The sequence below is a fragment of the Ornithodoros turicata genome, chromosome 4 (genome assembly GCF_037126465.1).
Source record: "Ornithodoros turicata isolate Travis chromosome 4, ASM3712646v1, whole genome shotgun sequence".
NCBI lineage: Eukaryota > Metazoa > Arthropoda > Arachnida > Ixodida > Argasidae > Ornithodoros > Ornithodoros turicata.
The window spans coordinates 2001977-2016717 of NC_088204.1; the positions used below are offsets into that span (position 1 = coordinate 2001977).

Consider the following 14741-nt stretch of genomic DNA (forward strand, 5'->3'; position numbering starts at 1 on the left):
GTGTAGCATATGTAGTAATTTGTGGTAGTTTGTTGGACACCACCACATTTAAATGTATCCTCTAACCAATTTGACCGCATATAATACAAACTCGCGTATGACGCAAAGTGACATTTTCACTGCCCATGGGAGAAAAGCTACTGCAAACCCGCAAGCAGTACGATGCAGGACTTTTGCATTCTACTACAAGAACACTAGTTACTACAAACTGAAGATGCTCTACAGAAGCAGACAGAAAGCAAATGCCTTCCAAGAGCCCACATATAATATACTCATATGCCCATTTTTTAGGTAAAAAAAACCTCGCATCGTATGTGGTAAAATACGGTACCTATGAAAGTACATGCTTGTTCTTGAATAATAAAATATTTTATCCAAAATATGAGAAATTCTGTCCAGATTATATCGAAGAAGGGTGAACACGGTCATCCACTCGCGTAAATTAAATCTTGGTTAGATTACACTGCTCATGAGGGTAAGCGAAAGGGGAGCATTTTTATGTCGTCTACACAGAAACTCACGAAGGGCACCAATACCTATTCACAATTCACAAATATTTAGCCATAAAGGTGGTTAGGGCCTGATTTTTTAGGGTTATACCCGATTATGCCCGATATTTACCTTCAGATTCAAATCAGGACAAACAAAATTTAACCTGGTGTTTCCCTAAAACTGCTGGACCAGGGGAATCCGAAGTCATAACACATAACTAGGGCCTGACTTTTTCGGGTTTTATTTTTGGCCAAATTCGGGGGGTAAATATCGGGTGATATTTTTCATTCGAAAATTCGGGTGTATTCGGGTTAAATCCCGTTACGGCATATTCTGTCGTCAGGAATTCGGGTGTATTCGGGGGATTTTTTTTTGTTTAATAAAAATTTGTGTTAACATGGAACTAATGTTTAGCAATGTTATCAAACTTTATTTTAATGCACGCTTATGAGTGTGCCACACGACCAGGATGTTTTCGGGTAGATTCGGGTTAAACCCGGATTTTACAGATTTCGTTCGGGGGGTAAATATCGGGCGGATACGGGTTTAACCCTAAAAAGTCAGGCCCTACACATAACACACAACTTTGGAAACTATGTTGTAACTGGATAAATATGCTATACAAACCAAAATACAAAAAAAATATATATGCATACAAACTGTCAAAGCAGGGACCCTGCTGCCTCTTACTAAAATATCGATACCCTGCACGCACGGGCGGTGTGTCGTGTCCTATGCCGAAGATAACCAAAGTTTTACGCCTGATCTAACGCGATTCAACCAGAATTAGATTGAATCAGGTTCAGTTTCAACCCGATTACACCCGAATCGCCGAAGCAAAATACGACCCTCCCCGATTTCGCTCGAAAATATAACCCGAAAAAGTGAGGCCCTAAAGATAGTTAGAGCCTGAAGTTTTCGGGATATATTTTTTTCTAAATTCGGAGGGTAAAAATCGGGTAAATAAACATGCGCTCTAAATTCGTGCGAATTCGGGTGGAAAAGCTTCCAGTACGCTAAATTCGGGGAGAAATCGGGCTCAGTTACTCGAACTAACTGTACTGGATTGGTACACGCTGTGATGTAACTGCATTCGCTGCCAAACAAGCTAAGTGTGCATTCCTACGGACTTCTCAGTGAGGGCAATTTGCCGGGTAAATATAGACCTTGTCGCGTCACTCTCAAACCACCAGTCTGTGTGCGCTCTTTAGCCTCGTTCCCAGCGACGACACAACGGGGGTGGACTGCCAAAATCACTCTTCCCATTGGGATGAATACTGGTGGTCGCCGTCTTTAATGACATTAATGAGTATGATTGATAAAAATGTAACATTCCCTATAACTAGTCATCTGGGCAACATCGGAGTACCGTATCAATGTTCGAAACATCACGGAAAAAGAAGACTGCTTGCTTCCGCGTGCGATATGCACACTTGTTCACGTGAAGATATCTTTTCTACACAGGTTCCCGAGCGGGAGAAAATGAAACGGCATGAAATGAACATGAACGGACACGAAAATGAACGAAAACACACACGGGAAAATGAAGGAACTCGGCAAACGGCAGTCCAGATGTGCACAGTTCCTATGACTACCACGGGGTGGCAGCACTAATGGCGGCGCCCATTCGTTGAATCGCGTTTTTGTGTATTGGGTTTCACCCTAAAGAGGCAACCTTCAATTCGGGGCGCAAATTCGGGGAAGAATCGGGTTCAACCCTAAAACTTCAGGCTCTAAAGGTGGTACACAAGGAGTACCCCATTTACTCTGCAAGAGCACCAAGTGTAGGCCTCGATGCACGTACGAGAGCACCGCTAAAATACCTTTTAGAGCAGCACCAGCTGCTCGTGAGGGAGGCGCATGGAGGGTGGGTGCATGCTTGTCGTACTCTGGGTCCTCCACTTCTTGGCAGCGATATGAGAGGTTACGAAGGATGCACACACAGTTCTCCACACTCTTGTTGTCGATGTCGTTCTTCCGCACAGCAGCACGCAGCAGGTGCAGAAGCGCATCACACAGTCCCTCACACTCACGCAGGCGCTTGCGGGCAAACTCACCGGCAGAGCTCACATTTCTAAAAATGAGGGTAACGCAAAGTTTTGTTAAGCTAAATGATAAAAGCCAATGAGGGCTTAATGATGATGAGGGCTTACCTCAACACACCACTAGCATTTCTAAAGACAATAGTCCAGTAGATCTCTTGGGGTTTATTGTGGTCGGCTCGATCTCGATTTCGGTCCCAGCCAGAAAGGGGTATAATGACGTGGTTCACTAGCACTGGCAGAGCGTCATCTATTATTGGTCGCTTCAGTTCCTGCACAAACATACTGACCAATTAGATAACACTGACAACACCTAGTCCAAGAAAATGCTAGATAAGATTACAGGTATAAACGAGACAAAGGGAACAAGGCACACGAGACTAAAACGTAAATAAGAAGAGCTAAGACAAACGATAAATAAGATGAACAGATTGAGATGAACAAAATAAGGTGAGTCGAGATCATATTTCGCAATGTAATGGCCCATTTGGAAAGCTTGAGCTGCCCTTATGCAAACAGTCAGTGTGGACAAACAAAAAAGTAGCCATCCTCATATGCATATACAGGGTGTTTTTTTTTTTTATTCGTTACAGAATTTTTCTAAAAAAAAAAGAACTAGCAGAGCAAAATAGGTGTCGTTTTTGCAGTTGAGCAAAACAAGAACTACACATGTTTCGAGCACAGAAAAGAACAACAGGCAATCCACGTGAGAGGGCCACGTGCTTTGGAGCGATGGAGCTGATTGGTGTAGGAGCTGATCAGTTGGCGAGATAAAAAGGGGCTTTATCAGGTTTTACCCAAAAACCGAGGGCCCTACGTATGTAACCGTCAAGGAACGTGTGCATATTATGTCTGCTCAGGCCTGGAAACCCTCACGTTTGACTACTCCACATTCATACCTCACACGAGGAAAGGTTCCACAGGACGCCCGTCACCAACTCCCGAATTTCATTGTCCGGGGTCTTCCTAAGAAGACGTATCAGGGCGGGGATGCCACCGGCATTCCTGATCGCTCTCTGCAGAGAACCAATCACAAGACCCAATTTCAAAAATACATATAGAAAGAACTGCACATCTCGACAAAGGGGACGAAAAAGTTACCTTATTCTCGTCATTCTGCCTCCCGTAAGAAACATTCCTCAAAGCACCGCAAGCATTTCTTTGAATTTCTGGTATTTCTTGGTCCAAGAGCTCAATAAGGAGAGGAATTCCTCCGAGAGCTCTGGGGAAAAGGTTAAACATTTCCCATTGACAAATGACTGAGTATGGCTATACATGGAAGATTCAGGGACAAGTATCCAAGTAAGAGACTAGACAAGTCGTGGGACAGAAGATGATAAGAGTGGCAAAAAACAGGATATCTGCGACGCTACATTTCATCTTTGGATGTACGAGCAAACAATTATAATTCCCGGGATCCCTAAAACCTACAAAGTGTGCATATTCAAACTAAAAATTAAGTCCCGCATCAATATTGCTCAATAAAAGACATGTACGTAATACACATACCATTTCATGAAATAGAAAACACTACCTTTGCTGAGCATGCTGAGTTGTAAAACAAAAGCTTAAATGTTCAGATTTCCACCCACATTCCCACTTAAAAGTACATACCCGAGAGAAGTGAGATTGCTGAAAACGCACTATTACATCTGTCGACTATATGTCTCGTATAAATATAAGATACCATATACAATTTAGATACGCGACTATGCCCAACATGCCATATGCCTCCCACAACACACTTACCGCGTCTTCTGCTTCATGTTATCATCCATGTAGCACAAATGCTGTAGATAAGCCGCCGCATTGGCGCGGACAACGCTGTTTGGATGTCCGAGAAACTCAATCACCTCGTGCAAGTCCGGATCCCTCCACCGAACGTCGCCTGCTCCTACGCACAAGTTTATCGGTGAACGACCAACCTGTCCATCACCTGCACCCGTGCTACATACCACGAGGATCTCCGTCCATGGGACCGTAATTCCTAGGAGGTAATTGGCCGTCCAACGCCTCTTCTTCCTCAAACACTGCATGAGGAGGATAGGGGCCCATGGCTCCCCTGCCTGGAGGGTGCTCATCGTAGCTCGGTCTACGGTCAAGGTAGCCCTGTGGGGCTCCTTCATAGGGGCCGTAGGCTGGGGAAGTTGCACCGGGATTTCCCATGTAGCCGTAAGTACCTTCACGTTGGAATGAGCGGATGAAATAAGTTGAAATAAGAGTACCCCATGTACAGGATGGTTCAAGTTGGGTCAAGTCGGAATGAGGTTGAGGCTCATGTTTCGTCACGGACTTCTACCTAAGTTTCATCCCCAAATATGCTTTTTTCACAAATAAATACAATGTGTTTTTTTTTATTCATTACAAATTATTTTACTGAAAAGCTACGACTGCAGCACAGATACAGTTCTTGCAGGCAGGCAATACATCCAGGCGGACATTCTCTCAGAGAATATGTTACTACTAGACGACTAATTACCTTAAATTAATTAACTCATTAATTAGAGAATCTACGCGCATCAGAAGCGCAGGGAGGACAACGCTCATTCACGCCAGAGGGCGACATTCTTTGGAACGATGGAGGTGATTGGAGCGGGTGCTGATCGGCTGGCCAGATCAACTGTTTTGCGTCCCATGCGTACCCATAACGTAACTACTTTTTAAAGTAACTTTTTCCGTGGCTCGCTGAAAGACCCTGCGCTACACAGAGGCGAGAGAGAGAAAAAAATAAGAGACTTTCCACACCGTAACGATCGGGATGAGGCGCAGGAGACGGAGTGCTCCTGTATCTTTCCGATGCCGAACCCCTGGGAGGCACCGCTAGCGTCCCATCGAGCTCATCGTAGCCCGAAGGCTGGTGGTTGTACTCTTCGGGTGCCACCGTCAGTGGGGTCGTCCCCCTAGCAGCCTGGGGCATGGCGTGGTGAGGGGGCGGGGACTCCGAGACCGCGGACGTGGGCGTGGGATCCCGTCCGGGATAGCCACGGTAATCATAGTCCCGGTAACCGGGACCGGGAGGAAGGTAGGAGCTGTACGTCCCGTAGTCGTAGCCGTGGGACGGCCCCACTTGGCTAGAGGGGCTCGGTGGCTCACCTACGTTTGAAACGAGTCGCTTTAAAAAAAAAAAAAAAGAGCTATCGCAAATTTGACGTTTAATCGTGTTCTGAAAAGATATTTTGCCTCGCAGCATTTTGCTACGTCATAAGCAACATTAAAAAATATGGCTAGCCTTCATACTACATTTTTCGGTGTTTTTAAATACACTACGTTTGGGTACCTGGGTCATAGGCTCCGTATCCATGCGTGTTCTCCTGCGCATTAGTGTATGGGTACGTTACGTATTCCGGTCCTCCCATTGGCATACCGTGCGTTCCGTACGGATTATAATCCAGCGGCTGACCATCTGGTCCGATGTGGCGTATTTCTCGAGTTTTTATTACCTTTGTGACCGTCTTTACCTGAAAAAAAAAGTCTCATTACACTCAGCATACTATGTACCACAAAGCTCCTGCACCTCATAATTAGTTATGTAGCAACTAGCACAAAATTTGGCGACTTTTACTCTACATTCACACTTCCGTTAATCCGTAATATGGAGTTAATGGAGCAATGCAACTCCACTGCATCAGAAGGAGCATCTTACTTGTTGAGTCTTTGTCTGTTGCGTTGTTCTGCTTACAAGCTGAGCATTTTCTCCAGGCACTGCAAGCTTAGATGCGTTTGGTGAGTGGTCGCCGTCGCCTATCGGGTGGCCGTTTGTCGAAGTGGTCGTGTGATAATTTAGTGAGTATGACTCCTGCACCGGAGGAGTGCTACCGTCTTGTCTAAAAGGAAGGGGGGCAGAACAGTAAATAAAGTCGTGTTCGTTTGCGGAGGCGTCACTCAAAAGTAACATACACATGGACAGTAGACAAGCTGGTCGTGCTTACTTACATACGCGTTTAGTGAGCCTTCACGATTTATTTATCTACTGCATCAAAATTGAACCACGCAGCACTGCACACGGTTTCAAAACAGGCATTTGTCGAACCTGGCTTTTTGAGGTACTAATATCCGCCCAATTTCGATCATCTGGGTCAGTTGCTGCCTAGTGCCAAGCAGAATTTGTCTCGCGAATGTCGAAACAATGTGCTCCAAATATAGTGCAGTGTAGGAGAGTGAGCTACATTAAAAATGAAAGAAATATGTGCAGTACACACTAGAGGTCACTAATTTTTTTTTTTTTTTTTCAGCCTGAATTGACTCAATTGTTATTTATGAGAGCTTAAAAAGCTAACTTCACTGTACCCAAGTGTGCAAGTAACACTCAATCTTCTCCAATTTAAGACAAAATTACAACACTTAAGCTTGACAGATGTAAAAGAGAAAAGGAAGACCTACACATTAGAAAGCAATACTCCATCAAGTCACTACTGCATTACAGAAAAGAACACATGCTTGAACTCATAATGAGCTGCTTCTAATATATCAAACTATTGTGAGTGACACTTAAAACTGTGCATACCATGCTTCTAGCAAACAACAAGCAAATCACACTACGTCATGCCACACATAAAATTAAGAAGCAAAATGTTTGGTTCTCGGTGGTCTTCAAGACAAGCACAGTTACGACTACATAGCAATGAACAGGGTGTCCCAAGGTATATCTTTACCACCTGTGTACCTTTTTTACCACCTCCTGCTGCTTGTTTTTATGCACTCTGTGATGGTCAAACTCCCCAAGATGTGTTTTCTCTACTTAGCTGAACCAGTCGTTTTCCCTTCTGCTGAATTAAATTAAATTCAGGTATTAAAATGATGCAATAAAAATTTGTGAGCTATTTGTATTTGTATTTCAACCTTACACATTACCTCAACGTGGAGCTAGCGTGTTACCAAATATCAGGCTATTTATTCAGTTTCCGCAGTTCATTAGGCGTACTACAGATAAAGTCAGCCAAGTCAGTCAGTAACTTTCTGCGAGGTTAAAATCACAATTTGAGTGTCATCCACTTCAAGTGTAGGGGGCCTTTTAAGTGGTGTTACCTGTAGGGGCAGCTCAGATATTGTCAGAAGTTACGTTAGTAGGAAATGAAGTCTGGCTGGAAACAGAGAACACCTTTCTTTGTGAACTTTGGCCATTACAAAGTGTGCAAACACCACAGTAGATGCACAATAACTGTTGATCTGGGACACACTGCACATGTGCAAACAATAGGGTACTACAGAAAGAGTACTACTAATGGCCAGTTTGCCTTTTATATTATCCACCTAGACGGTATTGTCGAAGTAACACTACAGCATTTACAACAGCAATTAACCGGCTACCGCTGCACTATATGCCGAACACTATACAGTCTGAACAACCGACAACATATGGCTTGCTATAACACGCGAAGGATTTCACACTTGGGACTGTCACGTCACTTCTGGAAAGGATGCTCGAAAAACCATCACACATACATAGAACATGTTTTTGGGTCAGTAAATGAAAGTGCTACAATGGCAAAATAAAACTTTTCTCTGTCTTACGCATTACCTCTGCTACTTATGATTCCGTTACAGTAAATTGGATGCCAAATTCCAGCTTCCTACACCGCCGATACACTTCACAGGGTCTTTGACTACCGGTCTTAATCTGGGTTTATGCGCAAAACAAGGCTTTGCTATCAATCTACGTACAAAGCTTTCTTAGCTGAAATTATGCAGCACAATGATGAGGAATAATTACAATTTATGATGAAATATGCGGGGGCGCTGCATTGGGCTTCATGAAGCAGTGGACTCTTTGACACCCTCCCCAAAAACATATTCTACATTTCGAGAACACTTCATAGGCCATACAAGCATTGACAACGTGGTGATGACTGTTTCGAAAATGTAAAACACATCCGGTTTCGCACACAAGCGTACGTGCACATAACATAGAGTGCTCCACAGACACACATAATGAAAAGTATTGGACAATGACAGCCGTCCCCAGCACTTACACATATCGATGGTACTCTGTGGTTGTCTGATCTGGATAGTAGCGCCTATATGCGGAGTAGAAATCACACTCTGTATTCAAGAGACGATTCAACACTATTTGGGTCGCCTCCAAGAGCGAGCAATAGGATGTTGGGGGGGGTTGTAAACCCAATTGTGTCCTCCAAAACGGTTTTGTCTAGCATGGCTGAGCGCATGCATGCAGTGATCATGCCGGGGAGTTGGTGCGGATATAGTTCAGGTAGTGTTAGGGAGATTAAACGTAATAAAGGCAAAGTGATGCAGTCAGTGCAGGGTACTTTTAAACAACAGCGAGAGCCTTCACTGCCTGCACCATCCTGAAATGACCACGCTTCGCTAGATCAATGCTAGATCAACGCTAGATCAATTCTAGATCAACGCTAGATCAACGCTAGATCAACGCTAGATCAATGCTTTCCAAATTAAGAGTGCACTTTGATTAACCTCAACTAACGTGTATTGTTGAGAGGGGGCTTTGCTGTGCTTCGCACAATTTCAAAATGTAACAGTACAATCTTAGTTATGTGGGCACTTATATTCAAGTATGACACCACACTATTTATATTGGAATGCTACTTTATGGAAGGAAACAATTTTATAATTATAAAACTCTGAGGTGCACTCTAGCTTTACCTAGGTTAGCTGAAATTATGGCAACAACTCAAAGATTCCCAACGTTTGAACTGCATTCATGTACAGGCAAATCTATGTACGCATACTATTAGAAGATATGAGGAAGCCATGCAGAGACTATCAATCATGTTGCATGCTTTACAATAGCGCTCAATGTTCGATACGCAAGAGCCACCAAGTGGTTGCCTAGAACTGAGTCGCGAATCAGAGACAGCCAAAATGTAGTAACAGCTGACAATATACTATTTAACGAGATGTATTAACTCGGTTTCTTAATTTTTGACAATATAGTATTTTATATGACGATTATATATTTTGTATTTCGTTCTGCCGCCTGCACTTAGCCGCTTGCATACCTGCTGCTGAGTTGACGCATTGTAGTGTACGCTACTGCTGTACATGGGCAATGGTAGTAACGCTGACTTATAGTGTACACAAAGCGACGGTGTATGATCCCCGGAAACTTCCTAGCAATTCTTCATGTCAGATACAAATGCCCAAAAGAAAGTTCGAAGTACATCTTCATATCCGACACGAATGCCCAAAAGAAAGTTTGAAGTAGAATGCATGAAAGGACCTTTTTGCCTGCACATGAATGCCTCTACATGAAGTACGGGGTGTCCAGTGATACCCATACTTGTTTCTTTGCCTCCAGCCATGTGTACTTGCCGTATGACTGACACACTCTGCACAAAGTCCCGTTTTCAGCTTCAATTTAAGTGTTAAAACCACTAGTGTTTAAAAAAAAAACAAAAAAAACAAGAGTGTGGGGACCTCTTTATCTGACAAAACAACTAGGATGTATGCAACATGCATTCCCACAGGCAATACATACTGCCAAAAATGGATCACTATGTCAGAAAAAATCCCAGGAAGCAGAATGCCACACTGAACTATGACAACTTTGTTATCAGAAAGGAAGAGGAAGTTCCCCAGACTGTTCAGATTTCTCCTCCCTCATCCCATAATACACAAGCTATCAAGGCCAGTGAAGACGAAATGAGAAATGCTGTACCCCGTTTCCATTCTATCCTAATAGCCTATGTGGGTTATTCTATTCTACTGCTGGTGCCTTTTAATCAAACGCAATCTTTTAATCTTCGTTCCATAGACAATACGAGGCCACGATGCAACGCATGCACAGGGAGTGCTGTGATTGGCTGCTGCGGCATTACCAGATACATTTTAGTGAGCTTGGATTATAGAGTTGCAACCAATTTCACGCCAGCCATTTTTTGGTGGTTTTGCCCACAGAGATACGTGTAGCTCAGGAATTAAACTTCCTTTATCAGATAACAAGGCCCACCCTCATTTTTACCACTAAAAAAAAAAAATTTGACCAGAAAAACGAGGCTCGGTGCTCAGCTTGACCGTCGAAAGGTAAGTAGACATCGCAGGAGGCGGAGAAACAACGGCAAGGTCTTTACGTCCCTGAACATCCCGTATAAAGGCCCATATAGAGACCCGTATAATGGGAGGGCTCTCATGCATTGCATGCACTCTGGAAGGGTATCAAAGGAAGGTGTATTGCTGTGTGGTGCCACCGACCTCTGTATTTTCTCCACTAGCTCGGTGCGCACAAGGTGTTCTTCCTCTTTGGACTCGGTCTTTCGGTTTACAACACTGCACATGGTGGGGGAAGGATGGTTGCACAATGGTGTGGGGAAGAAAGCAGTGCAGGCTCAACCAGCTTCAAAGGGTACTAAATGTTCTGCAGGCATCCACCGTCAAGTTTAACCGCTTAAATATCAATAGTGGATTAAAGTAACAATAATGACGACTATGATCATGACTCACAGGGCAACAATATCTTACACTGGCCCCGAGACAGTACGGCCTCGGTTATTAGTTCATGGACTGACGTTGCCAGCCTGAGTTGTTCTTTAACGTGCATCTAGTTCTTAGCACATGAGTGAAGCAGCTTGTACCATGTTACAAAGTTAGTGGCACTCCTTCCAGGGTAGAAACAGCATCACTGAGACCAGTAAGCAGTAAAATTGACACCATTTCGTCATTGTACTGTCTAGAACTCTTGCACAACCCATTTTTTACTTTTCGTTTTTTCGTTCAAATTATTGCACACACATACGCGGAGTGACATTCCGTACGATGACTCGAATGCTATTTCCGTGAGTGTAAATTGTGTTGTCTTTCTCTCAATCATACATAGTTTACTTCTCCGTCAGTTACTACGTATGTCTGTCATCATATTCTTTTCTCAACCTGAAGAAGTGCGGCCTCCGCAAGAAAGCTTGTTCTACCGAATTTGTGACGTTTCGTTGTGTGTAATTTCTTTGTATTTCGTACTTATCAGAAGCTGGACTACGCTTTACGCTATTTTTTTGCTTCTTGTTCACGAGAAGCACCAAAATTAAGTACTTTTTGTTCCGTACCCTAAAATAATAATTTTCTCTCTCCTCGCTCACAAATAGTTGTAATGGCAGTATTTGTGTCACTAAATAACGGGGGATTTTAGGATGGGATTTCTCTACCCTCATATTAACCTTTTTGTGGCCCTCGCTTCTCATTTAGCAAGATTATCTCATTTTTGAGATAGATAGTTCACTCTTCACCACAGACTGGTACATTATGGCCAAGGCCGCTGTTGCTCAACAAACCAGTCAATCATGGTCGTTGTCTACTCGGCTAACCCTTACGTAACTAGCATTAGTACCCTTTGAAGCAGCTCAAAATGTACCACAGCTTTGGATGCGTGTCAGGGGGTCATGTCAATAAGAAGCATTATTGTGTTAGAAGAGAAGAGTGGATTATTGGGGGAAAGAACTCCAAACAATGGAAGGGACGGTTATTCAACACAAAACCTTCAACAGCTGCTGGCCATTAACTCTACGTGTGCAAGAATACAAGTTACGCAATTCTACCAGGCACAATGATAGTAGTAGTAAAGTATCAGAAACACGGGTCCTACAAGTAATACTGCATAGAGAAAATGAGCCTCGTGCAAGGTGTCTATTTTCAAAACTCACAGGTGCGAGTCAGTCATCTTGGGTGTTGTCTCTAGGCTTTCCTCAACCAAACTGCCCACTTGGCTCGGCCTCCAAGCATAAGGGTCCTCCGCTGATCCGCTCACCGATACGCTAGATATGCTTACGGCGTCGTCCCGATCTCGTAGCTTGATCTGCAATTCACGTGTACCGCGGATTTAGCGACGGCATCCGGTAGTCAAACTTGCGAATATCTCAAACGAAATATTGATAAACGACGACTAAAACTTATTTAAAATATGGGTACCTTATTGATATGTCCCCGAATATTTATCAAAGAGACAAACTAGACAAAGGTATTGGTATTCTGTCGACACTCATTTACGCGGATGCACAAATCAATGTTATGGAAAAAGAAATAACACTGACCAAGAACATGTTGACAATACCTAATATAGCATAGATGCAGGCAAGCTGGTGGATGAACTCCATAACGAAAAAAAAAAAGAAAAGAAAAAGCCTGAGCAATGAGCAAAGACACAGCTCAGACAATATCTATATTCAATATATCTATAGCTCAGACAAATAGAGTTTATTCACTGACGTCATCCCTCCAGACGTCGCTAGCTTCGAAAAGGTAAAATCACTGCCGTGATGTGCTCAGAAAATCCTTGCAGACTACAACACGCGCATACATGTACAACACAGAGAGAGATAGACACCATGTGAATGTTTGCCCTTTCTGGTGATTGACCATAAAAATGCCTACATGTCTGTGGCGAAACGAACAAGTACTGCTGGTATTGTACAACACAGAGACTGTGACTTGCCTTTTCAAGCTGGTTCGCAACACACTGTCGTTCAGCTTCTAGTTGCCTCGTAAGCAACGCAAACTGCTCCTCCTGAAATAAAGCCACACAATATTAACAAAACTGCAAAAGACACAAAGACTTATTCCTTCACCACCTGTTTGTTTCTCCGCATCAAGTTTCTTTGTGATATTTTAGTGTCTACCGGACTCCCGCACCCAATTTTCGTTTCCCACCGTCAGAAAGAGATCCATTTACGGGTCCACTGTTTCGAGGGTCCGAACCAAACAGCATCACTTTCCTACCGTCATTCCTGCCATCTCTGCCGTAATACGTCGACACAACGCTTGTCAAAAACACCCGTGTCATTGAAGCTCAAATGTTGCGCACTGAAACTAGCTTCAAAGGCGTTGTCCAAACATCGTTATCTCACAAAGTCTCCGACGCTCGCGAACTCACCTGAGAGCATGGCGTCCCGTGAAACACCATCGCCTGTCGTCTGCGACGAATATCCGAAGCAGACGAACTGAAAACACGCGCGTACGTTCAGGCCGCAGACACTTCACGTTTTTTTCGCCGTTTTTGACATCGCACACGTCAAACAATAGCGAAACCTCGGCGCATGACAGACGACGCTTTCGTTCGGTGACAACGGCGAAGGCATGGGCGAAGGAAACGGACCATACCAAGGGCAACTTCCTGTCGGGGGTGGCCAGACAACCTTTTCCGAGGAGACGTCGGAATGCAGGTGAGAGGAGGACAAAATAGAAAGCAGGCGTCCGACCGCTGCTTTGTAACCTCAACAAAAATGACAAAAACATCTTGCAGAGGCCAGACCGTCGCACGTTCTCCTTTCTTTTTTTTTTTAATCGGACCGCACAGTCAAATATGAACCGATGATAAATCGTACGTCGCGAAAAAGGTGATACACACTGCCCCGCGAATTTCTGCGTATCAGCTGCTCAGCTGTCCCTCCGCCTTTTCGAAACTACGGTCTGTTTCGATTTTGAGGTGTGGTTCCTGTTGTAGTCATAGTTCTCCTTAATATTTTTTTTTTTGTGTGTGTGTGTGTGTGTCATTTATTACCACTGTGCACTCCACCCAAAATTTTAGGAAATAACCCGACCGCTTGCTGCAGCAAGTTGATAAGTGAGGACAGATTTGGTCATCGTGCCCAGTTTGTTTATCTTTATTTATTTATTTTTTTGTAAAAAATCGCGCAGAACTGGTGCGCACACCAGTGACTTACCTGTTCTTTCACAGACTGGAATATGCTAGCTGCCGAGCTGTTTTGGTAGGCATGAACTAGACGAGGTTCCAGCAGGGCATTGTGGCCTGCTGGCATGACGCCTGGCGCAAAGCGCACTCTTGCCCCTTTACTTCACCTAGAAAAAGAAGGTACAATCGTGTTCCAAAATTATTGCCTCTCATCAACTCCCATTGCTTGTCCCGGCACTGACACAAAATATGGAGAGACACGTTATATCAGGTATGTATACTATATATTTGCAAACAGCATTGAACTAACGAAGGGGAACTGAAAAGAAATATGTGTCAGTGTAGCGAATGTAAGTGCCTCTAGGGTCTCTAAATGTACAGAAAGAATACTGCACAACACTTGAAATTTTGAACTGTCATTGAGATTGCTAGCAAAAAACAAAAAAAAAACAAAGTTGTATTAAAAACACTGCTTAATTATTTCCATATACATGTGCAAAGAAGGATGTTGCATCTCAATGTTTTTTTTTCTATGCTTCACAAACTGAGAGCACAAAACGTCATAAAACGTGGGCTGTCATCAACAGACGGGTTGACAAGGTAAATTCAAACAA

At 43.6% G+C, this 14741-nt stretch overlaps 1 protein-coding gene across 5 annotated transcripts in view; it reads right to left on the reverse strand.

The window, feature by feature from the left end:
* Positions 1 to 14741, reverse strand: part of LOC135390644 (plakophilin-4-like) — a 29415-nt gene that overhangs the window by 12071 nt on the left and 2603 nt on the right. For 3 of the 5 annotated variants that reach the window (XM_064620427.1, XM_064620428.1, XM_064620431.1), the window contains exons 2-14: positions 14159 to 14294; positions 12931 to 13002; positions 12143 to 12294; positions 8504 to 8548; positions 6178 to 6358; positions 5812 to 5992; positions 5280 to 5627; positions 4490 to 4714; positions 4284 to 4428; positions 3636 to 3756; positions 3434 to 3550; positions 2646 to 2806; positions 2316 to 2566 (exon numbers count right to left, since the gene is read on the reverse strand). In XM_064620427.1, coding sequence (XP_064476497.1) covers positions 2316 to 2566; positions 2646 to 2806; positions 3434 to 3550; positions 3636 to 3756; positions 4284 to 4428; positions 4490 to 4714; positions 5280 to 5627; positions 5812 to 5992; positions 6178 to 6358; positions 8504 to 8548; positions 12143 to 12294; positions 12931 to 13002; positions 14159 to 14254 — 2095 coding nt within the window. In that variant the 5' untranslated portion in view covers positions 14255 to 14294. Of the gene's footprint in view, positions 1 to 2315; positions 2567 to 2645; positions 2807 to 3433; positions 3551 to 3635; positions 3757 to 4283; positions 4429 to 4489; positions 4715 to 5279; positions 5628 to 5811; positions 5993 to 6177; positions 6359 to 8503; positions 8549 to 12142; positions 12295 to 12930; positions 13003 to 13368; positions 13591 to 14158; positions 14295 to 14741 lie in introns of those variants that run through there. The other 2 variants (XM_064620430.1, XM_064620429.1) reach the window with 2 other exon arrangements.